Source organism: Pseudopodoces humilis, chromosome 18, assembly GCF_049639895.1.
Source record: "Pseudopodoces humilis isolate 2021_Gansu_Grassland_sample_001 chromosome 18, ASM4963989v1, whole genome shotgun sequence".
In the NCBI taxonomy this organism is placed as follows: Eukaryota; Metazoa; Chordata; class Aves; order Passeriformes; family Paridae; genus Pseudopodoces; species Pseudopodoces humilis.
The window spans coordinates 16,049,327-16,073,553 of record NC_142217.1 but is presented as its reverse complement, the minus strand read 5'-3'; the positions used below and the strand labels follow the sequence as shown (position 1 = coordinate 16,073,553).

General features: G+C 51.5%; 1 protein-coding gene across 2 annotated transcripts in view; it reads left to right on the top strand.

The window, feature by feature from the left end:
- The window catches only part of CACNA1H (calcium voltage-gated channel subunit alpha1 H), a 104,825-nt gene extending 81,747 nt beyond the window's left edge, over nucleotides 1-23,078 (top strand). For both annotated transcript variants that reach the window (XM_088063874.1, XM_088063873.1), the window contains exons 24-33: nucleotides 30-181; nucleotides 2,319-2,428; nucleotides 2,914-3,047; nucleotides 3,747-3,817; nucleotides 10,068-10,146; nucleotides 11,974-12,095; nucleotides 12,687-13,001; nucleotides 16,294-16,477; nucleotides 19,468-19,643; nucleotides 20,341-23,078. In XM_088063874.1, the coding sequence (XP_087920000.1) occupies nucleotides 30-181; nucleotides 2,319-2,428; nucleotides 2,914-3,047; nucleotides 3,747-3,817; nucleotides 10,068-10,146; nucleotides 11,974-12,095; nucleotides 12,687-13,001; nucleotides 16,294-16,477; nucleotides 19,468-19,643; nucleotides 20,341-21,450 (2,453 nt within the window). In that variant the 3' untranslated portion in view covers nucleotides 21,451-23,078. The remainder of the gene's footprint in view (nucleotides 1-29; nucleotides 182-2,318; nucleotides 2,429-2,913; nucleotides 3,048-3,746; nucleotides 3,818-10,067; nucleotides 10,147-11,973; nucleotides 12,096-12,686; nucleotides 13,002-16,293; nucleotides 16,478-19,467; nucleotides 19,644-20,340) is intronic.
- Nucleotides 23,079-24,227: the final 1,149 nt, after the last annotated feature.

The following is a 24,227-nucleotide window of genomic DNA, read 5'->3' as shown; positions in this document are numbered from 1 at the left end:
TCTCACTGCTGTCCCCCGTGTCCCCACAGAAGCCCAGCGCAGACCCTACTACGCCGACTACTCCCCGGCCAGGAGATCCATCCACAGCCTGTGCACCAGCCACTACCTCGACCTCTTCATCACCTTCATCATCGGCGTCAACGTCATCACCATGTCTATGGAGCACTACAACCAGCCCAAGGTAGGAGCTGCCCCCCAGCACAGCTCCCCTGGGAGGAATTTGCCCCCAAGGCCGTTCCCAGTGGTGTTTTAGGGTTTTTTTTAGCTTTTACCGATTCCGTGCGTTTTTAATCCTGCGGTTCTTTAGTGCAGAACTCTAAACTCCGCACACGGAGCTCCTGCTTCCCCTTTTTGGGGTCAGACACAACAATTCCAGGCCTGGAATCAAGGACACCTCACTGCCTCAGGCCCTGAGGAATGTAAAAAGTGAGTTGAGGGCAGCAAACGTGAGGTAAATTAATTCATTACCTGAAGGGGGAATTAATAAATTAATTGGAAGATTAACCCCCAATATGCAAATGGACCAAACTTAAAAAAGTGTGAAAATTCATGACCTGCCATCCATTTTTTGGGTATAGCCCCTGGGGGCTTTGTCTGCCCTAAATGTGCCTGAAGGCCCTTCAATAAATACAAACACTTTTTAATTTTGGCTAGTCTCTGTTTTTAGGCAGTCCCAAAAAATCACCAGTTCTTGGGAAGCCTCAACATTCTGACCCAGCAGATTTGGGAGTCACTGCCCCAGACTAAACCTTGATTTGGGTGAAAAAAAAGCCCAGCTAATGGAGAGTGAATTAAGCTTTTACCAGGAAAAGACCAATCCAAATATTTCCTCCCCTGATCCCAGACCAGACCTCATGCTGGAAAACAGTCTGGAGCCCTGAACATTCCATTAACAGATATAAACTCGGAGTTACGGCACACAGAGCGTTTCTTTTCCTCAATGAAATTCGTATAAACCAATTTAAAAGTACAATTTTTTAACGTTTTGTAAAATCATTCGCCCCTCAGAACACCTTTGACTTAAATCATAAGGGCTGATAGATTAATTCATATCGATTGATCGATTTTCCGTCTATAAATTTTCCATTTCGTTATCATTTATGGAGCTCTGGCTCAGCATTGACTTCTCCAGCATTCCCTGGTAACCTGCAAATGCCTCCTGGGTGCAGAGCCAGAGGGGAACGTGTGTGTGTGTGTGTTTTACACCAGGGTAACTCCTTTGTTTCCCCTGGAAATGTTGTTTATCCAGATTAGGTTTTATTTACGCTCGGTTTACGTTCGCTTAACACAGAGTTGTAAATCCAAACGCAAACGCTCGCAAACGATGGGAGAAGTCAGGATTTAGATGGAACAGGAGATTGTCCCGTGTTTTTTAAGCTGCCATTTTATTTTAGGTACTGGAACAAAACTAGGGATTGTTGCCAACACCTAAGAAACTTTCAGCTCTCATTCCCAAAAATCAGGGCATGGCCGTGCCCTGGTGGCCTCACTGTGTGTGGGGTCAGCAGAGCCAGGCATCACACAGAGAGGACAAAAAGAGCTTTCCTGGGCTTTCCTGCAGGCTCCTCTGTTGCATTTATATCCAATTTTGTCCAGTTTGATCCTCACAATTCCCATTTTTCACTGGAAATTCAGAGTCCTGTGCTACACTGAACTGAACCCCCCAGTCCCTCCCCACCCCAGGAGCTGCTTCCCTCCCCAATTGTCTATTTTAAGGCCCCACAAGATTCCTTTGCTATTGTTGGCCCCCAGCTCCAATGAAATCCATTACAAACACTCATCATCCTCAAGCATAAACACTGTGGATTCCTGACTTCCGAGAGCGGCTCCGTGGAGAGCGGGAACGCTGCACCAAATATGGACACGCTTTGCCCAGCTCTGGAGATGTCCCATTTTTCAACAAGGAAAGGTTTAATCCATCTCCGAGGTTTATTTATTTCCCTGAGCTTTTTAAGCAAAGCCTTTGTCCCGAGGATTGGAGAAAATGATCCATCGAGGCTTTTCTCCTCCCCAGGGCTGGGCAGTTCACACTCAGCAGATGGGGAAGGGGTGAATTTTTTCATGCCTGGCCCAGACTGAACAATCTGTGCACTGAGCTTGAACCTGACATTTTTAGCAGAACTAATCTTGGTGCTTTGGAGGTTTTTTGTTTGACTCAGGAGCTAAGCCTTTATTTGAGTTCTGCTGGGTGATTTAGTGAGCTCTGCAAGCCTTTATGACTTTATTCCTGATATTCCTGTGCTTCCCTCACCCTGCTCCCTCCGTGGGGGTCTAGGAAGGGAAAACTGGGCTGGCCTAACTGGGATCTCTCTTTCCAGTCCCTGGATGAAGCCCTCAAGTACTGCAACTACGTGTTCACCATCGTCTTTGTGTTCGAGGCACTGCTGAAGTTGGTGGCCTTTGGTTTCCGGAGGTTTTTTAAGGACAGGTGAGAGCACGTTGAACCCCTGTGGATTTGGGATTCAGGGCTGGATTGACCCAGTTTCAGAGCCAGATTCTGGAGAGATGTAACAGGAAGAGCCCAGGGCTGCCTCTCAGTGGGTGCAAACTTTGTAGTGTAAGAGCTAAAAATCCTAAGAACTGCTGGTTGTGCTTTGCTGGAGGAGTTCAGGAAATCTCCCAAAATTCCAGATGCATCTTTTCCCCCAGAATTTCCCTTTCCACCAGGCCTGACCAGCTCAGCTTAGAGGTCAGAAACACTTCCCAGTCAGCTCCCAGCCACTTCCCAGATTTTGTGGCTCACAGGATGTCTGTGCCAGCTGCTCTGAGCTGGTTTTGTACCACATAAAAATCACGGGCCCAGCTGAGAGGCAGGAGATGCATTCAGGATCTGCTGGTGATTAACATCAAATTCCCTCCTCTTGGATTACCCACGTGTCATCTGAATTCTGTGTGTCCTTCCTCTCTCTGCAGGTGGAACCAGCTGGACTTGGCCATAGTTCTCCTGTCAATTGTGGGGATCACGCTGGAGGAGATCGAGATGAACGCTGCCCTTCCCATCAATCCCACCATCATCCGCATCATGAGGGTGCTCAGGATAGCCAGAGGTGTGTCCTGCTCCAGGGGAAATCCCTGGGACGTTTGTCCTTCCAGCCCTGCTGGTTCATTTCCAGTGGGGAACGTGAAATGGCATCTCAGGGACCTGCTGGGGGTTTTCCAGAGGTTGGATTCTGATTCCAGCTCGGGATCACAGAGCTTTTATCCAGGTCCAGAGCAGAGTGGGAAGTGATGGCAGGCAGGGGTTGGGAAGATGCTCCTCTTCAAGAGGAGGTGGCTCCCATTTTCCTGCCTGGGCACGTTGGAGTTCTTGTAGGTTTTTGTCCATTTTCACAGAATTCCATGAAGGGAGCTCAAAGCCCATCCAGTGCCAGCCCTGCCATGGCCAGGGACACTTCCACTGTCCCAGGCTGCTCCAAGCCCTGTCCAGCCTGGCCTTGAACACTCCCAGGGATCCAGGAGCAGCCACAGCTTCTCTGGGAATTTTATTTCCACCCCTCCCCACCCTCCCAGGGAGGAATTCCTTCCCAATATCCCATAACCCTGCCCTCTGGCAGTGGGAATCCATTCCCCTTGGGACTGACAGTGGGATTTTCAGCCCTGCTGGGATGCAGAGAACTCCCCACGTGCATAAACAGCAGTAAGAGAGACTTGAACCCTCCCTGCAAGACCTGAGCCTCGATTTCCTTCCTGGATTTTCCCTGCAACACCCCCCAGCCCTGCTGAGCAGGATTTGCTCCTCATTTCAGTGCTGAAACTGCTGAAAATGGCCACGGGCATGAGAGCTCTGCTGGACACGGTGGTGCAAGCCCTGCCCCAGGTAAGCTCCCAAAATTCTTCCAAGCCCAGGGAGTTCCCCTCAGGAACAGAAGTGCCTTTGGGGCCTGGGGACAGCTCTGTGTCTGGGGGCCTCCAGAAGCCACCTGGGGAGGGTCTCAGCTTTCTCCAGGCCTTGGGAGAGGAGTTTTGCACAGCTCATCCCGGAGCGTGTTTGATGGGAGAACCAAAACGATGGGAAAAGAGTTCCCTGAGAGAAAATTGCTGTGGGCAGAGCTGGTGCAAAGCCCAGATTTCACTGGCAAGTTTGGGAAACACCAGGATGGACAGAGAAGGACGTTGGAGGAAGAGCTGGGAGCTTCCAATTCAGGAGTTTTATTTGGGAGGCAGGAAAAGCCACAGTTACTGACAGAGGTACTGCAGCCTTGGAAAGGGAAATTGAGGAGATGATGCTGAGGGCCAAAATCTTGGTTTGGGGTCACCAATCACCAAATTCTCCTGAGCTGCAAGAGAAACAACAACACTTCCAGACTTAGGGAATTCGATAGGATCCTGCAAGTGTTCACTTCCTGGGGCTGCTCTTTTATGGATCTGAGAAAAGAACGAAGGAAACTTCTTGCTGGCTTTCAGTCCTCCATCAGAATTCCAAGGTGTTTGGTTGTTTTGGGTTTTTTTTTTAATTTTATCCTTTTTAAGGTGTGCTCTGCTCATTTGTGGGTGTGCTGGTGTGAGCTGTGATCGTTCAGTTTGGATTTAACTCCCATCCCTGCCCATCCCAATTCCCTGGATCCCGTGGGCAGACCCCGTGTGGGAGTCTCCTCCAGAGGATGAGTGGCCACAAGAGAATCGGCCAAAAACATGGAATTACCCAAAAACACCCCTGGGACTCAGTTCCTAAGTACAAAGCAACCCACAATCTATTCCAAGAGAGCTGGAAAACAGGGAATTTCTTTCCTTGCAAAGACCCCTTTGCTTTGCTCTCCAGCATTGCCATGAAGATGTTTCTAATCCCAGCATTTGCCCTTTGGCACACAGATTTCCTTTAGGATTTGGGCTGAGGCTAAAGCAGGGATTCACCAACCTGACCCCTGGGCTGGCATTTCAAGAAATCCCTGGATTTGTGTCTGGTTTTCAATTCACAAAGCGTTGCCACCACAGATGGTTATTTTCTCTCCCTCCTTGTTTTCTGTCCCCCAACACAAACAATGGGGTGGCTCCAGGCCAGGCTTTTGGTTTCCTTGGGGTGTTCCTGCAGTTTGCATTCCCAGCAAGGTCTCTTGTCAAGGGAAAACCCCAGGGATATTCCCAGCAGATCTCGTGCAGATTAAAAAAACGCCACTTTGGCCTCCAGTGAAGCTCAGAAAATGAGAAGGGAATTTTGGGAAGAGCTCTCTGACAACCATCACTCTTCATAAAGCTGCAGCTTTCATTTCCAAGGCAGGGCATGAGCTCCTACCCTAATTAAATTAGCATCCTAAAGCCACAGCTGGAAAATCCTCATAGAATGTGGTTTCTAAGTGACAAAAAAAAAAAAAAAAAAAGCTAATTTAATGTTTATTCATTTAGGTTTGGGGGGAAATTCTTTGTCTGGTGTGTGGAGAATGCCCATTTATGGGCTGACGATGACAAGGAACTGTCACTGCATTTTTTTGGGGGGTGATTTTCATCAGCTCTGGATTTGGTTTTTATTCAGCAATTTGAGTAACACTTGGAGAACCAATTATACCCAAATTTGGGGGAATGCAGCATTTTGATCCAAGACTGTCACAGGATTAATCTCCTCTTTTGGGATTTCAGGCTGAGCTTGAGCTGATCTTTCCAAAGCGTTCCTGCCCTTCTCCTTGTGTGGTAACCTCTGTCCACCAGGTCAAAGATCTTCTCCCCCACCTGACCTGTGGAGAAAAATGAGATGGAGAAGAGGAAAAAAGTGAGGAGAGGCCACAGAGACAGAAAGAATGGTCAGGGAATGATCTCAGATTGACACCTTCTCTGCCCACCTTCTCCATGTCCTCTGGATCCCACAAAAACCCCAGCTCCGGGTTCTTGTTTTAAGGATTCAGTGCTCAGGAATCAGCCATCCCCTGCTGATGGAACACATTCGTGTTTACTCTTCCTACTAAACCAAAATCTGCTGAGTTTGGTCTGAATTGGCCAATTTTGTTTTTTCACTGGATGTAATTTTGCTTTTTCCTTGTAGCACTTCTCCTTCTTGGAGCAATGGTAGATGAAATAATCTCTTGCAGTCTGGTGAACGAGAGCAGTGAACTCATTTAATCTCTTTTTCAAGCCCTGCTTCAAGTATTTTCCTCTTCTTTCTGAGCTCTTGCTCATTAAGACTCGATAATGAATTACACCACTCATCCGTCACTGATCATTTCCTTGCTCCTCCATCTGCTGGCTGCTGGGTTTGGAAGCAAAGGCTGCTCTCCAAGGCTCTTGTTTGATGGTTTTCCTTTAGTCCTTTTCCCATTCCCAGCTTTCCAAGGTCCAGTTCACCCTCTCTGTATCAGATTTGGGTTAAAATGCTGCTGGTGGAAGCAAATCCCCACTGCTGAGCTGCCACAGCTCTTCCTGGTGCAGAGGACAACTGGAATCCAGCCCAATTCCCACCCTCCAACAACAATGAGATGTGGAACTTCCCTATCAAAAGATCTGGGTTGTTTTCCCTTCCCTGGTCTTGCTTGATCCATGGATGGCACATTAATTCCCTGCAGGCTGTACAAGAGACTCCTCTCTGCCTTCAGAAGCTTGGAACTGCCCCCACAGGGACTCTGTGCCAAGAAAAAAGGGAAGAACTCCTCATCCCAGCAGAGTCCTGAAGGGCAGGACCTGAATTTGCTCCTGTCCAGGAGTTTATCTCCCCTTGGTGCTGTAATTCCTGGGCTTATCTCAGTTTGGGCTCCCGAAGAGCTTTTCTGGCATTGTCCAACAGAAGTTTGGGGACAAAAACAACAGCCTGCCTTTGCCAGACAGAGGCACAGGGATGGGAATGTGTGAGCAGCCCAGGAATGATGGATCTGGGGAGATAGGGAGGTGTGGGCTGATCCCTCAGGGATACAGAATTCCATAGGCACAAAAATCCTGCTGTCTCCTGGGGCTGGGCTCCCTGGGGCTGAGGGGACACAGAAAAGGGACCTTGTTCAGGTCAACCTGAGTTGACTTCATCCTCCAAAGTTCTGGCTCCCCACCAACCCTGGAATTCTCACAGATGGCCTCTGTTTTCCAGGAAGATGTGTCCATCTTCTCCTGGGCCTCCTGCATAAATCAGGCTGTGTTTTCCCGCTGCCAGGATTGCTGCCTTGGCTAGAGAGTGATGGAAGGAAGATGGGGAGGACTCACAGCTTTGGAAAGGCTTGGCAGGAGCTTAATTTTATAAGGAATTGCTCTGGACAGGCATCCCAGGGAGCAGAGAGCATCAGTAACGGGAATGCCAATGGATGTCAGAGCAGGAAGAGGCCCGGGAGGAAGTGGCTTCACCCAGGAGAGGGAGAGCAGGAGACACAAATTCCATCAGCCCTCTCCCAGAGCCAGCTGGGTGTGTGGAGAGGGAAGCCCTTCCCTTGAGCTGAGGAGGTTATTCCAGGGGTTTTGCAGTGGTGGGGCACAGATCCAGCTGGGAGAGGCTGCTGGAGGCTCTCCCTGCTCCTGCATGGCACGGAGGACAATGCCAGTGTCCCCACGGCATCCCAGTGCTGCCAGCCAGCATTCCAGGAGAGAAGGTCCAGGACAATCACAGATCCTCACCAGCATCTCTTGTGGCTTCTCTGAGACCCTCAGGGCATCAACAACATCTCCAAAAGGTTCTTCATCTGTGCTTCCCTCCCCGCAGTGCACAGCGCCCCTTGGCACTGGATTCCCAGGCAATGCTGGCTGGCCCCTGGCTGCAGGAGGGAGGGGATATCTGGAGCTCCCTGGGCCTGAGTTCAGGGGGAATGGATGGATACCAGAGCCTGAGCTGAACAGAGCCACACTCAGGGCCTGCTGGGGCTGCCAGAGCTGAGGCTGCTGCCAGAGCTGGGCTTCTGTTCCTGGCGGAGCATCCAGCCCAGGCATCCCAGCCTTTGGAGAAAAGCTCCTGCCCCCTCCCGTTCCCTCCAGCAGCATGATTCATGCACCACCCTCTCCCTGTCTGCTCACTTGGTCTGAGAGCTCTGGAGACATCAATTACCCATCCCCGAGGGAGCTCCAGAGGGGAACGGGAGTGACTCAGCAGGGTCACTGCCACACACACGGCCCTGTGCTCAGCCCCTGAGCCCCCCTGAGCCAGCTCCTGCTCCCCAGCACATCCCTGGGAATGTGCCTGGGCTCCTTCTCCATGCCACACCTTGGTGGAGGCTGTGGGCTGAAGAGGACTTTCCCTTTCCCTCTCCCTCTCCCTTCTCCTTCTTCTCCTTCTCCTTCTCCTTCTCCTTCTCCTTCTCCTTCTCCTTCTCCTTCTCCTTCTCCTTCTCCTTCTCCTTCTCCTTCTCCTTCTCCTTCTCCTCCTTCTCCTTCCCCTTCTCCTTCCCCTTCTCCTTCTCTCTTCCTTTCCATATTCCCTCTCCCCTCTCCCCTCTCCCCTCTCCCCTCTCTCCTCTCCCCTCTCCCCTCCATTAAAAACCAAATAACATCTTTTACAGATAACCTGGCAATAACTCCCGCATTACCCTAAACTCTCTGGAATTTCATCAGTGCCATGAGTTTGCAGGCTGATTTTTCAGGCATCAAAACACTCAGGCTGCTCAGACCAAAATCCAACGCCCTCTTCTGTTGCCTCAACCTCCAAAGTTTGTTTATCCCTTTTATTTTAATTCCCTGTAATTATTTGCTCGTTTGCCTCCCCAGCAGTGCGAGTGGGGTGTTTGTGCTTGTTCCTAATGACTCCCAAACCATCAGTGGTCCAGCAGACAGGGGCAGGAAAAGCTATTCCAGAAGGCAACAGAGGCAGATGAAATAATCCAGCCCAGCCATCCACATCCCTGTTTTATCTTTATTATTCCCTGGAGGATGGTAATAATGTTAGGGAAATTGCAGAGCCAGTTTAGGCTTTATAGCAGTTACAGCCTGCACTGGGTGATTGGACTATTTCCATTTCTTTAATATAAAAAAATCCCCTCTTTCATCAGCAAGAGCTGTGTTAATTTTATAATGACAGATATCACACCGATAAACTTTCTGATTAAATTAAGCACAGTCAAAATAACAAAAAAAAAAAACCAAAAAACCAAAAAAACGTGGCTGTGCCACCTCAGAGAAGAAAACTCCCAAACTGAGAGTTCACTAAAATGCCCCTCAGAGACTGGGAACCCCTGGGCATGGATCACCTCCTAGTTCCTTGTTTTTAGGGATAAAATCCTGCTCGTGCTGTTGAGAACTGACTTTGTCTCATCAGGAATTGCTAAGTGAGAGATTCAAGCTGCAGCAGAGATAAATGTGAGCAGTTCCTTGCAGGTGGGAGCGGGTCAGGTCGCTCTGCCCTTCGTGTTCTCTGCCTGAATCACCAAAAATCTGCTCCAGGAGATGTTTTTTGAGGCTTGGATTGCGTGCTGGGATGGAATCCAGCACAAAGAGCTGTGATGCTGCTGGTGTGAAGAGTTTTTGTGCTGTTTTCATGTCCCTGGGGGGCTTGGAACACCTCCAGCAGCACCTGGAGCTGCAGAGCTGGTGTACGGGATAAGGATTTTCCTGTGGGACACGGAAAAGCTAAAATCCGGGAAGTTCTTGTTGAGAAAGGCCTGTAAAGGAAAAGGCTCAGGGAATTCTGCTCTCCCTGGAACACTGCAAGCCCTCCATGCCAGGGAAACCTTTGGAAACCTGTTCCTCCAGTGACTTGTTGCTGTCTCAGAGTTGCAAGAAGGGAAAGGCCCCCAAACCCAAAGCAGAACCCAGATCCCAAAGCAGAGCCCAGATCCCAAAGCAGATCCCAGATCCCAAAGCAGAGCCCAGATCCCAAAGCAGATCCCAGGTCCCAAAGCAGAACCCAGATCCCAAAGCAGATCCCAGATCCCAAAGCAGATCCCAGATCCCAAACCAGAGCCCAGGTCCCAAAGCAGCCCTGCCCCACAGAGAGCCCCAGGGTGCCTGAATTCCAGACCAGTGGATGGAGGGTGATGGAGAAGCTGCTGCTTTCCCCAGGGACATTTCTGCTCCTTCCCCCACACAAAGAACTCCCTGGGCCCCATAAAGCAGAGCTCTGAGAGGGACCAGGCCTGATTGGCCTCTGTCCCTGCTTTGCTCGTGTTGAAAATGTGATGGAGTGATTTCATTCATGACCTCGACTTGCCTGACCCTTGTTCTGCTTTCTCCTTGTGTAGGTAGGGAACCTTGGCCTACTTTTTATGCTCCTGTTTTTTATCTATGCTGCCCTGGGAGTGGAATTGTTTGGCAAGCTCGGTGAGTAATGGGCCTGACGCCGCTCGCTTCATCCGGTTGGTGTTTATTTGGTACCTGGCTGCTTCCTTTTCTTTCTCTCTCTCTGTCATTCTTGGGCCTTCCTCAGCTTCACACTCATGTTCTGAAGATGGAAGTTTTGTCTCGATCTCAGGGTCACAGCTGACACACGAGGATGTAACACAGAACCTCCCTAACACACACACACACACACACACACATTTAGGGCTTTGTCCAACACCAGCCTCGGCTGCAGAGGAACTCTTTGCTGTTTAAATATCATTGCCCAGCATGGATTTGTTCAAGTTTGCTACTGGAGACAGAACTGGAGTCTGCAGGGCTGGCTGGGGGTCAGATTCCTGCTGGAAAGGTGCCACCATAAACACGTCCCTGCTCGGAGCTTCCCCCACAGCCCATCAGTTCTCTGCACGTGGCTGCCGCTGCTCTTCCAGCTCCCAGGGCTCGTCTTGCCGCGTTCTCAGCATCACCTTCCCCTCTCTCCATCAATCAGGAGGCATCCAGTGCTTCCTGCTTGTCCAGCATTAATTAATCCTCCAGTCTGAGCATCCTGGAGCTGCTCAGGAATGTGCCCATCACTAAAATCAGAGCAAACCCCCAGCCCGACCTTGCCCAGCCTGGAAAATGCTGTTGGAAGGAGCTGTGTCTGCATCCTCAACATTTCCATCCCAATTAGAGCTCCAGGAGCACCAGAAGGGCCCTTCCTGAGCAAGTTATGGCTGTCATTAATCCCCTTTATGAGCCCAGCCCTCTGCTCAGATTACAAGTGCCTGAGAGCAGGATAATTCTTTCAACCAAAACCAAATTATTTTTCAGTCTCCCACCAATTCCAGGGAAAGAATTAGTTCTGCACACACCCTGAGTGAAGCAGCGTGGGTTTATATTCCATGCCTGGAGTTATGGGTGTATTTGTTCAGTCACAGGGGTGAAAAATGGCTTTCCTGCTGTTTCCACACACACCTGGGCAATGCCAGCCCAGGGAACCCCACTGGGGCAGGGCTCTGCTTCCCAGCCCAATTTAATGGGAATATTCCCTCCTTTTTCCTGATCAGTCCATGCCAGCCACAAGAACCATCAGCCCTCTCTCCCCCAGGACTGGTCATTTGTGGGTTTTTCTTGGAATATTTTTTTGGTTTTCCTTCCAATTTACCTCGGAATAATTACCTAAGACTGAAATGCCCAACCAAGAGCCATTGCTGCCTGTCCTAATGGATATTTAACGAGGCTGTGTTTTATGGGAAGATGGATATTTCCTATGTTCAATTTGCATTCATTAGGCTATTAATTCTCAGGGGGAAAATATCAAATTGCTCCACTTTATCTCAGTGAAAATATCCCTCGTGGTGGATGTAAAAAATCATCAAGGCAGGGGTGCAATCAAGAGGAAAACAGACAATGGAGGCTGTAGAGCAGGAGTAAAGAAAATCACAGGAATCATAAGATCATGGAATCATGGAAGGGTTTGGGTTGAAAATGACTTTAAAGCTCATCCAGTGCCACCCCCTGCCATGGGCAGGAACACCTTCCACTGTCCCAGGTCGCTCCAAGTCCCATCCAACCTGGCCTTGAACGTTTCCAGGGATGAAAATTCCACCAAAAACATTTCCACACCTCCTGGTGTCCTGTCCCAAAGTTCTCCAGATGAAAACACCTTTCCCCCTGTCCCCCCTGCTCCTCCTGAGCGGGACATCACCACCCCCTGACACCATAAATCCACGGGACGTCGCTCAGGGTGCCAGCCCCGGCTTTGGGGGCTGCTGTGGATAATCCAGCGTGGCTTGGCTGATGTGCTGCTCCTTCCCTGTCCCGCAGATTGCAGCGAGGAGAATCCCTGTGAAGGCCTGAGCCGCCACGCCACCTTCACCAACTTCGGCATGGCCTTCCTCACCCTCTTCAGGGTGTCCACGGGGGACAACTGGAACGGGATCATGAAGGTGTGTGCAGCCTCTGGGTACTTCCTCCCCTCGGGAGAGCTGTAGGTAAAGTTTTCAAACGGATTTAGGAAACTCTTGGGTGAAAATGTTTCCTCTTCCAACATCAAAATGAGACTAATGTAAAATCCAGGTGTGTTTTCAAGCAGGGATTTGTTCTGAGTCTCACCCAGCCTGAAGTTTTGTTCCTGGATATAATATTTAAGGAAAATGAGGCCAGTTTTTTGGCTGGGAGGAGTAACCCTGTGTTCTGTGTCCTGTGCCTTTGGGATGTGTCATAGAATCCCAGGATCATGGAATGGTTTGGGGTGGAAGGGACCCTAAAGCTCATCCAGTTCCACCCCGTGCCATGGGCAGGCAAAGCTCCCACCATCCCAGGCTGCTCCATGCTCTGTCCAACCTGGCCTGGAGCACTGCAGGGCTGGGAAATCCAAAACTCCTGGGCAGCCCATTCCCCTCTCGGTAGGTGCTGTAACTCACGATCTCCATCTTTTATCTGTTTCAGTCGTACCCACTTTGTGTTCTTGTGCTGTTTCTGCACCTGGAGGCCGAGCAGAGCCCCACTAACGCCTGCCCTGTCCCTCCCTGCTGCAGGACACGCTCCGGGAGTGCACTCGGGAGGACAAGCACTGCCTCAGTTACCTGCCCGTCATCTCCCCCGTCTACTTCGTCACCTTCGTCCTCATCGCCCAGTTCGTCCTGGTCAACGTGGTGGTGGCAGTGCTGATGAAGCACCTGGAGGAGAGCAACAAGGAGGCCAAGGAGGACGCCGAGATGGACGCCGAGATCGAGCTGGAGATGTCCAGAGGGAGCAGCGCCGCCGGCGGCAGCAGGAGCGGGGCCGTGGCCGCGGAGAGCCGGGCGCTGCACGGGAGCCAGGAGCATTCCAAGGGGAAGCACCAAGCCCTGGTGAGAGCTGGGGTGGGGAGGGGATGGATCCCAGCAGCCTGAGCAGCTGCTCCCACACAGGCAGATTCCACAGGGAGCCAGAGGGACGGGAGATGAGGAGCAGGGATGTCACCAGAGCCCCACATCCTGAGTCAGCTCCCGGGGCTCCTGGAGGTGCTGGAATTGTTATCCTGGCTGTTATTCCAGAGGAGGGTTGAAAGTCCATCTCTCCACTTCATTCTCAGGTTGTGGATTTTAAGTTCAGAGCCATAAAAGCCACAGGTCCCTGTCCTGCTGTCCCAGCCCATCCTTGTCATTTTTTTTCATGAGCAATCCCAAAAAGCCTGGGAATGCTGGCACCTACAGCATGGGATGGGATAAATTCCCACTGCTTAGGTTCTGTTTAATCCCACTTTGGGATTTGCAGAGGATCCTCCAGCAGTTCAGTGCTGGTGTAAAACCTGCAGCTCCCCACTGGCTCTGCTTAGGACATGGATGGCTTGGGAATAACCAGAGCCCCTCAGCAAGGAGCTGGAGGTTCCTGGGTTGAGTTTCCAGTTGCTGCCTGCTCTCTGATTCCAATCAGTCCTCCAGGAAAACAATCAGAGGTGCAGGGGGGAAGGAGGGCGTGAGATAATTGTCTCATCCCATGTCAGCAGCCTGTGATTAAGAGTGAACACGGAATTGTGTTGTCACCACCATCACAAATAAATCTAGCGCGAAATCAGTGGGAGCTTGGAGATTAAATTACATTAAATTAGATTTTTGTGAAATCTATCCGACTCCATTAAGGCAAGGCAAAAGATTTGGTTCCACAGCAATGGGGAATTGGCTGTTTGAATGTTGTTCCTGACAGACAGCCCTGCACAGGGAAATGCACAGGTTGCTTTTCTAACTGGGGGAAGAGAGGGCACATCCCTTCACACACGCTGACATTGCAACCACTCCCTTCTCCTTGGGTTTTCCTCATCCTCCAGAACTTCCCAAGGAGCTGGGCAGAGCCTCCTTTTAACCCTGGAAGTGATGAGGAGGAAAAGCATCCCCTTCATCCTTCTGCTCTGCTTCCCACCGCATCCTGCCAGCGTCCCACAGAAGCAGCAGGCTGAGGTGGCTGATGTCCTGAACCACCCCACCCCTGTCCCTTCCCAGCCTCTGTCCTTTCCAGCTGGGAAATCAGCCCTGTGTGGGATAGGAGTGAAATCCTCTTTTCAAGCCATTAAAATGTGTGTTTGGTGTGCAGGGTGATATGTGAGCAGCGTGACTTCACATGTTAAACCCAGAGCTGCAGGCAGAGTTTTTTGTTTGTGGTGAAAACAGTGTCAGGTTTGATTTTATTGTTTGTTTTTCTTGCTTATGAAATATGATCAATATTGTTAATATTATTAACATATTATATATATATATTAATATATACTATTAATTAATATTATTGTTTTACTGCTTATTAGACGGAGGAAAGTGAGGTGGGGTGGGGATCAACACCTCAGGCTCCCAGCAATCCCCAGAGCTGGATTCAGGAGATTCAGGAGATTCAGGAGATGCTCCAGGGAGATTCCCAGCAAACCAGAAGGGCTTCAGCCCCCTCTGCTCTGTCCCTCCCAGTCACCCCCCGTGCCCAGGTCCCATCCCGATTTCCAGGGTATGGGATCAGGCTCTGGAGTGCAGCAGGTGTTTCCCAGTGAGGAGGAGGAGGAGCAGCAGCGATGCCTCCAAACCATCCTCACCGCCCAGAGCAGCTCTCCAGGTGGGAGCCAACAAATTTCCCCTCCGTGGCTCGTATTTCAAGCACTTACTTCATTTGAAATTTACCCACGTCCCTAATTCAGTCAGGTCTCAACAGCTGAACCCTTAAAAATTGAAGTGGCTGATGTCAAGGAGGGCTTTCTGTTCATTTGTTCCAGCCAAAGACAAACGGAGCTTTAGGAGCCAAATCCCGAGATCCTTCTGTTCGAGTGCTGAGACCTTTCGTTCCTGGTGAGGCTCCGGGCTGTGAAGGAGCCCCTGGCTGCCCCCAGCTCTGTGCTGATGGAGCTGGGATGGCCAAGGACCAAGTGGCACAGGCTGCTGAGGCTTTAATCCACCAGCTGAGAGCCCTGGGTGGCTCCTGGGCATGGCCACGGCTGGCAGAGCTGGAGGCCAGTGAGCTGTAAACACCCCCTGGCCCCCCATCCCAGCCAAGCTCCACAGGGTAAAAACATGGAGTAATTCATCTTGGGGTGTGCATCTCCAGGGAGCTGAGGAGAGACATTTCTAAGCCAGAAATACAAGGGGAAAAAAAAAACAAAACAGATTTAACCAGATCCTTGGTGAGCTCCAAACCTGAGGGATCTCAGGGACAGGTTTTGCTGGCAGAGAGGGAAAACAGCCCGGCAGAGCAAAGCAAAATGCATTTAATTTAGGACATGCAGCTGGGAAAATGTTTTCAATCAGTCACTGGGAGGCTGACATTAAAGGAAAACCAGAGGGATTAGCTGTGGTTTAGATAAAAGTGTAACTTGGGAGGGGAATGTGGCTGCGGGGCCTGGCCATGGGGCTCCTGCTCCCCCAGCACTTGGCCAAGTGGTGCCACCACCTCTCAGCTTCTTCATCAGCACCTCAGGGACATCACTGGTGTCCCCAAAGCTTCCTGTGAGCCCAGGATGGATTTTCTGAGGTACCTGAGAGGGGTTTAAAGTCTGTGGTGTGCTCTGTGTGGGCACTTCCAACCAGAACCATTTCGGTGACAACAAAGAAAAATCCCTTTTCTACCCCAAACAGGCTCCACACCCTCACTGCCACGGCGTCTTCTCCTTCCCTCTGCCTCCTCCTTCAGGGCTCAGTGGTGCCCAAAATGCTCCAGGTTTTAGGAGAGAGGCCTCAGGGTTTGCAGGGGTGTTGATGTGTTTAAATGTCTGCCCTGTGAGGGTGTTTTGGGGAGAATTTCCAGAAGGATTTGTTTTGGCCTGTCTCTCCTCTGTTTGAGGGGAAGGATGTCACCCTCAGGCCTCCTGAAAACATCTCCTTGGAACGTCAGATCGGGAAAATGTGAGAAATGCTGCTTTATTCGCATGTTTAACAAATGGGTTCCTTTTTCCAGGCCTTTCCTTTCTCCCAAGAGTTGACTTTGGACAAAAAGTTGACTTTTTCAGCAGTGGGTCACTGATGCCTCCCTTTATTCCAGCCCCATGCTGAGCTCTTCCCTCAGTGCACCTTCTCTTCCTGCACCACACACATGCTCTGGGCGAGATCACAAGGTTTGGAAGCAAAGAGGGAAGGAATTCCCTGTAAATTCCCCACTGGGCTGACCCCATCTCCCTCTCTGGTTGCTCTGCAGGGCAGTTCAGCCTCCCTGAGGCCCCAGGATTCCCAGAATCTGCTGACAGTCCGCAAGATCTCCGTGTCCCGGATGCATTCCCTGCCCAACGACAGCTACATGTTCCGGCCCGTGACCCCGGCCAAGGCCCCGCTGCCCCTGCACGAGGTGGAGATGGAAACCTACCCCTGCAAAGCCCAAAGAGGTACCACCCCTGCAGATTCCCCTGCTCTGAGGCTAAGTTTGGGGTTCCTCACGACCAGAAGGATGTGGGAAGGGGCTCCTCGGGGAGCTCAGCCTGGAGAAAAGGAGGCTCAGGGGGAAACCTCTCACTCTCCACAACTCCCTGAGAGGAAGGGGCAAGGTTGGGCTCTGCTCCCAGGGAACAGGGCCAGGATGAGAGGAAACAGCCTCAAGTTCTGCCAGGGGAGGTTTAGATTTGGATATCGGGAGAAATTTCTTCACTGGAAAGGTGTTCAGGCATCAGAACAGGCCCCCAGGGCAGCGGTGGGGTCAGCATCCCTGGAAATGTTCCAAAAACCTGTGGATCTGGCACCTGGGGACTTGATTTAGAGCTGGCCTTGGCAGTGCTGGGTTAATGGGTGGAATCCGTGGTCTTTTCCAATCTTTACAATTCCATGATCACACCCACGGGGCAGCAGCTGCACAGGGGGGTTCGGTGGGGAGCAGCCAACCCCAGCATGGCCTGATTTGATTCCATCAGCACCACAGGGCTTTCCCACATTCTGCAGAATTCCACCTTTCCATCACTTTCCCGGGAGCGAGCTGGTGGCTCAGATGTTTGGGGAGAAGCCAGGCTCCCGAGCACAGCTCCAGCTTTTTCAGCTGAGGAAAAGGGAGCTGTGCATCCCCTCTGACTCCTGCCTGCGGATCAATAACATCCCCAGGAATAAAAGCCGGAGTCGGGATTGCTTCCAGCACAATTCCTCATCGTTTCAGGCAGGCTGCAGCCTCAGGGCAGTGCCTTTCAGCACCACACAGAGTTCAGAGCTGCAGGGGTTTCTCTGAGAGCAGAAAGATCAGAAACCACTCTCTGCTTCTTCCCAAGCCCAGCCTTGTAATGAATGTCACGGACAGACCCCGTAATCCGGGAATCACGAGTGCACAGAGCCTTTGAGGGGACATTCATCCACTGCACATTTCCCTGAAAATGCCTCTCTGTCTCTTTTGTCGAGCTGCTTTGAAGGGGAAATCGATCTGAAACACAATCTCTGCCTCCCTAAAAGCACACGTGCTCCTGGAGTGGCTCCCAAGAACTTTTCCCAGCCTGGTTCCCTTTGATCCGGCGCGGTTTGAAACGCGAGAGCTGCTCAGTGGGTTTGCACACCCCGATTTGCTGTGATTTCCTTGGGAGAAGGAACTCTGTGTTTGTTCAGACTCTCTGGGAGCCAGGCCATGTTCTCTGCTCAGTGTTTATTATTATTTCACCTGCAAATTCCTCGTGAAAGAAAGAAAACAGAGGTTGAGTTTCACGGGCGGCCTCCTGGGGCTGCTTTTCATCCCTGGAGTGGCTGTAAAGCTGGATTTATATCCATATAAAACTGCTGGGACATTAGTAGGGCTGGGCAGAACCCACTGAGAATTCTCTGATGTTTCCCAAATTCCTAAATTTCTCCTCCAAGAGCACTGGAGGGATGGATATAATGGATATGACTTTCTACCTGGTGGTAAAACCACCGTAATATAAATATGGATATAAATGATACCCAAATCAAACCGAGCCCATGGAGACTCCCGTGAGCATCTGTGTTTCCGTGGGCTTCAGGATGTCTGATCTTTTCCCAATACTCTGCCAACCACACAGTGAAAATCTCGTGGGATGAGCAGATCTTGGGATATTTTGGTTTTAGATGCAGTTTGCTGATTTCCTAGAAAAACAAGAGAAAAAATATCCAGCTCCAGAGATCTTCAGTGCTCCTGAGCATCCAGTTTGGAGGGGGTTTGAGTTTCCTATATGAGAGCTCGATGGAAAGTTTCCAACAGGAGGAAATTCCAGCTGAGGACAGGGAGTAGAGCATTGGGTCTGGATTTTATGACCATGTTTGTGACAGATTTTATGACAGAGTTTTTCTGCATCATAAAAAAGCATTTCATAAAGCCTGGACTAACACATGAACAACACAGGCTCAGCCTGAAACTCTGGGTATAGGAGAGCCTAAAAAAAAACAGGGAGAAAGCGGGGTAGGGGTGGGAATTCCTTTTGTGGTGCTCTAGAGAAAAGCTCCAAAAGAAAAATTATTAAACACTCACTTCTCTTCATCCCCACCAACAAATCTGTCTGTGAAATGCAACTGTGATGTGTCTGGATGGCTTTTGTCAGGGGTTCAAGTTCCCTGACCCCTGGGTGAGATCTCTTGGAGTGATGGATAACGGTGTTTTGAACACGGAGCTGGGCAGCACTGGAGGAACAGACGCTGGGTTTCAAACTAATGGGGACGATAAATCCTGCAGCCAAAAACCAGAGGAGCAGGAGATCTTTCAAACAACTCCCAGGCACAGTAAAGCAGCACCATGGATGGGCTGGGGAGGAGGGATGGCCTTCAGACCCAGCCCGGGAGGCTCTGGGAGGAGAGAGATTCCAGCCTGTGCTCAGGGCTGTCAGAGCACTTGGAGCAGCCCCCGAGCTCCTGGTGGGAGCACGCTGAGCCTCGGGAACAGCCCCTGGTGCTGCTGGGCTGTGGTGGGTGGGAAGGGTTTGTAGAATATCCTGATATGTTCTGTGATCTGAGGATCAGAGTCCTGCACAGACACCCCAGCAGCTGGGACCTCCCTGCCATCCCTGCTGAGGTTCAGAGCAGCACACAGGACAAGGGACGAGGGTTTTAATCCTGGCATTGCCCAAGGCTTATGCTGAGGTTTGGAATTTCAGGCCCAACAGGTTTTCACGGAATCACAGAATCACCGGGTCAGAAGAGACCTGCAAGATCATCAAGTCCAACCCAGCCCAAACACCCCAAGCAGACCATGGCACTGAGTGCTACTTCTTTAACACATCCAGGGATTTAACACATCCATGACTCCACCTCCTCCCCATGCAGACAATTCCAGTACTTTACCACCCTTCCCATAAAAAACATTTTTCCTTCTCCCTCCTTTCTTTACTCTTGAAGCTTCTGCCTCAAACCTTGAGAGCTCCCAGGCCGAGCAATGACTGTTCCCTGTGTCCTGCCCTAGGATCCATCACCTCCATCCGCTCCCAGCCCGTGGGGACGAGCTCCTCGCTGAGGGTGCCCACGGAGTCGCTGCCGCCGCTGCGCTGCCCCGGCCACGAAGGGCGGCACCGCTGGAAGGTCCTTGCCCCCCACGGCACTCCCCGATCTCCTGCTCTCAACAAGCTGCTCTGCAGACAGGTGAGGGGCCCAGAGCACCCAGAGGTCACTCTCGTGGTGCCACCTGGTTCTTTCCCTGCTTTCCCAGTCCTCTCTTGTGTTTCTCTGCTTGGATTCGAAGAGTAGAATTCCTGTTTCGGAACGAAACGTGCCATAAATTTTAATATATTCCTGCCCCAGCAAATGCCACATGGGAAGGCCCTTTATCCCTACTTCCATCTTCATGGCTGTGCTTTTCCAGGAAATAAGAGCTAAAGTGTGGGGAGAAGGTGTCCAAATCCATTTTACCAGTGTTGGGAGAGCCCTCCACTGTGAAGGGTTGTGCTGGCTCAGGATTTGGGGCTGGAGCAAGAGCAAGGCCCAGCAGATGCCAGTCCTGAACATGAAGGCTCCTGCCAGCAAAAGTTGATCCTCTTGCACAGGAGGGTCTGACAGGACTGGCACGATGGGGCAGGAATGAGGTGGGCTCTGCTAGAGCCACCAACCCCTCGCCTCGTGCCATGGGCTCCCCATCCCTGCGAGTGTCCCAGGCCAGCTTGGACGGGGCTTGGAGCAACCTGGACTGCTGGGAGGTGCCCATGGCAGGGGGTGGAAGGAGATGAGCTTTAAGACCCCTTCCAACACAGCGTGGTTGTAGAATTCTGTGTCCATCACTGAGGGTGCTGCTGCCCAGCACGTCCCCAGGCTCTCACCCCACTTCTCTCTCCTCCCTTTCCAGGAGGCCGTTCGGACGGACTCAGTAGACGGACAGACTCCGGAGCGCAAAGACAGCCTGCAAGCAGAGCCTGGAGAGCCCCAACCATCAGCAAAGCAGCCCCAGAGCACCCTCACCCCCAGCCCTCTCCATTCCCCCCTCCCGGCCACCCCTCCACGCTCCCCCCCGTCCTCCCCGCACCGGCCCCTCGGCCCCCTGGCACGAAAGCACACGTGTGGCCAGCACGGCGTTCCCAGCCGGCCACCCAGCCCCACCAGCCCCCCCGGCCCCGAGGGCTGCCAGGGCGAGCCCTCAGACCTGGCTGACGAGGAGGTCCAGCACATCAACAGCTCAGCCAAAGACTGGGCAGAGGAGCACTCGGACCCCGGCAGCCGCTCCAGCTCACCCTTCACCTCCCCGGCCCCGTCCCCCGTGCCCCTCAAGAACTGCAGCACAAGCAGCCTCTCCCGCAAGGAGAAGGACTTGAAGAAGTTCTACAGCACCGACAGCAAGGGCTTCCTCGGCAAGCCCAGCTGGGCCGACGAGCAGCGGCGGCATTCCATCGAGATCTGCCCCTCCGGCAGCGCCCCGGACCGAGCCTTCCAGGAGCCCACCGAGGACAAGCAGCGGCCCCCTGGCCACGTCCAGCCGGAGGCCGACTACATCCACGGAGCCCGGAGGAAGAAGAAGATGAGCCCGCCCTGCATTTCTATAGATCCTCCCATGGAGGATGACGGCGCGGCGGCCTCACGCACCAAACCCTCCGAGAACACCCTGCTGCGGAGGAGAACCCCGTCCTGCGAGTTCCCGGCCTACCGAGAATCCCTGGAGCTCCCGGAGAGCCAGCCCCCGTGCCGAGGGGAGCACCTCAGCATCCCCAACTTCTCCTTCGAGCAGCTGGACGGCGGCTCCTTGAGCAGCCTCTCGGAGCTGCTGGACAGCGCCCAGTCCACGCCGGCCTCCGCGGACTCGCGGCCGGACTCTGAGCCGAAAAAGACGGATCACTTAAAAACTCAGCGGGGCAACGGCGAGAGGAGCAAAGAGCTGCTGGGCACCGCCAAGAGCCCCCTGCGGAAGCAGGATTTGGGCCCCGTGACTGCTGCCACAGAGGAAGGCACGGATGACCCAGTATAGCTGCCGGGATGGGGGAGCGGGGGGGTCTCAAGGGCTTGTCACCAATGTGGGGGTTCCAAGGACACCCAGGGCTCGGCGGTGGCCGTCACCGGGGCCATCCCCACCCTGCGGTCAATCCTTGGGAAGCGCCGTTGGAAGCTTGCAAAAAAAACAAATAATAAAACACCACACACGTACACACGCAGGAAAAAATGAAAAAGAAACCAAACGAACGGCTGGGGATGGGTTTTTTTGGGGGGATTTGGCAAGAGGTTTTGGGGTTTCTTTTCTAAGGGGAAGGTGGAGTTGGTGCAGGGGTGGTTTTGTTCCTCCCACCCCGCTCTGTGGCCTCGATCACATTGATTCGGGCCTCGAGGTGGTGGCGGTTGGGATTTCGGGGGATTCTCTTGGGGTTTTGTTGTTTTGTTGGGTTTGTTTTTTGTTTTTGTTTTATTTTAAAGATGCTCGACTTTTCCTGAGGCACCTTTTCGAGCTGTCACGTTACGCTGGAGTGCCTGGGAGCTGGACGTTGTCTGTATATCAGCAGTTCTATAAATAAAAATTCTGTATTTGTGAGCTACAAAACGAGGAGACAAACAAACAAACAAACAAAAAAATGAAAAAAGAAAAACCTGGGGAAAAAAAATAGACCCACAAAAACTCTCTCTTCATAATGCACATATTTTTATAGAGAAACAGAGATGCTGGTTTTTGCATTACATGGGTGGTGTTTCCTTGGGTTTTCTGTGGAATTCATTGTTCCAGACATTCATTTTCCAAATGTTTCTCCTCTTTCCTCGCTTCCCTTCCTTCCCTCCACCATCACCCCACCACAGCTTCTTCTCACAGCTGATGCTTCTGACGTCTCGCTCATTTTCTTTTGTACTTTAGAGGTTGTCCTAATTACAGACAAAAAACCAAATCACTACTGAATTGTAGCCAGTGCAATAATAAGTTATTCATTCTTCTTGTCTGTCCAACTGTCCTGTTGCTTTTTTCCCCCCTTTTTTTAACTGAAATTCAGGTTAAACGTCGCAATAATCTGAACTGACGTGCACAAAGACGGTTTCTCGTGTTACAAAGAGGAAAAAAAAATCTAATAAAAAAAAAAAAGGAAAAAAAAAAAACCTACATTTACAGAGAGATTAAAAAAACTGAACAAATAAATAGTAAATTATTTAAGAAATGTATTTTGTTTACTGCAGTTCTAAGTAAATTATTGATACATTGTGTAAAGGTGTAAAGAGCTGTCGTAGGTGATGTTCTTTGTGAGCATTTAGGGTGATGATTCTCCTCCTCTGGCAGAACAACTCCAACCCCTCAGGGCACTTTGCATTCCCTGTCCTTCCCTCCCCATCACGTTCCCTTCCCAAGGCCCTTCCAGAAGCCTCTAGAGGAATCCAGGTCACCTCTTAACACCACTTTGAGGAACGGGGGTTTTTTTTGCAGCTTTTGGGGTTGATTTTCCTTTTTTTACCCTCCTTCCCCACCCCTCCTGCAGGCCCTGTGTCCATGGCCACGGGAAGGAGGAGCAGGAAGGAGCCCGTGGACACCCAGGGGGGAATAAACCCATCCAGTCGTTTCCGTTTGGTTCCTTCCGTGCCGCCTCATATTTATGGCTTCACATTTATCTTCTGTTATCGATGCATCCATTACTCCAAAGGAAATGTATCTTGTTTCACATCTATTAAACTGTATAAACTGGAAGCGTGGCCTCCCTTTGTGCCGCAGCGGGGGCAGCCCACGCGTCCCTCCCGCTGCCGGAGCTTGGCATTCCCCGAAAAACTCTTTGCTCAACCTCTCCAAGCTGCAGCCCCCCAGGTGTGAACCATCCCTGCTGGAGCTGGAGGCTTCTCCCACCTCCCCCTGAGCTCCGAGAATCCCTCACCTCACCCAGGAGTCTCCATGTGTCGATCCCGCTGCTTCCGAGGAGCACCTGCGCCGCTGTAATTAAGAGTCATTTAGAATTATTGTAAATAATGATTCTGTCTCAGTGGGAGGGCGTGGAGTTCCAGAAAAGAGCCACAAAATCCATGATTAACAGCGCTTTGGGGAGGATGGCAAACTCCTTTTGCAGCAGTTTAAGGCGGGGAGGTGAATCCCTCTCCTCCTGGGGGCGTGGGGGACGCTCCGGGGTGTCCCTCAGCGTAGGGGGACGCTCGGGGTGTCATTTACTGCTGGCATTATTTAGCTTTGCTGGAAAAGGCCTGAATTCCCTTCTGGCCCTGAATTCCCTTCAGGGGGAAAATCCTCTGGCCACAGGGTTGGTGGCTGATGGTGGTGACGGAGAGGGGGGTGTAGAACAACTTGGGAAGTGCTTGAGGCCGTGGTGGCGTTGGGAATGAGTTGGGATATTTGCTCCTGGTTCTGGCTCTGCTCAGCCTGCCACCCTTCCCAAAGCCCTTCCCAAAGCCCTCAGAGCTCATCAGGACCCAAAACAGCCCCATCCATGAGCCTGCAGGAACATCCTGGCAGCGTGGGGAGAATCCAGCTCCGAAGGAGTTCTCCAAGAGCAGAGAGTGACCAGGGATTGCTCCCTGATGCTGCTTTTGGGGACACTCACCTGGACTTGCAGGTGCAAAACCCCCACAGCTGCATCCCCAAAACCTGGCCATGACTAGGAAATCTATTTAACATCAGCCAGTGTTAATTTTGTTGATTAATTCTCTGCAGCATTAAGCAATTTCCCCCCGGACTGTCTGCAAGCCTTGCTTAAGATCGGAAGTGAAAAGCACGGGGTAAATGCAAGTCATGATTATTTAATTGGATCGATTTCTATTTTGCATTTTTAATGGCCA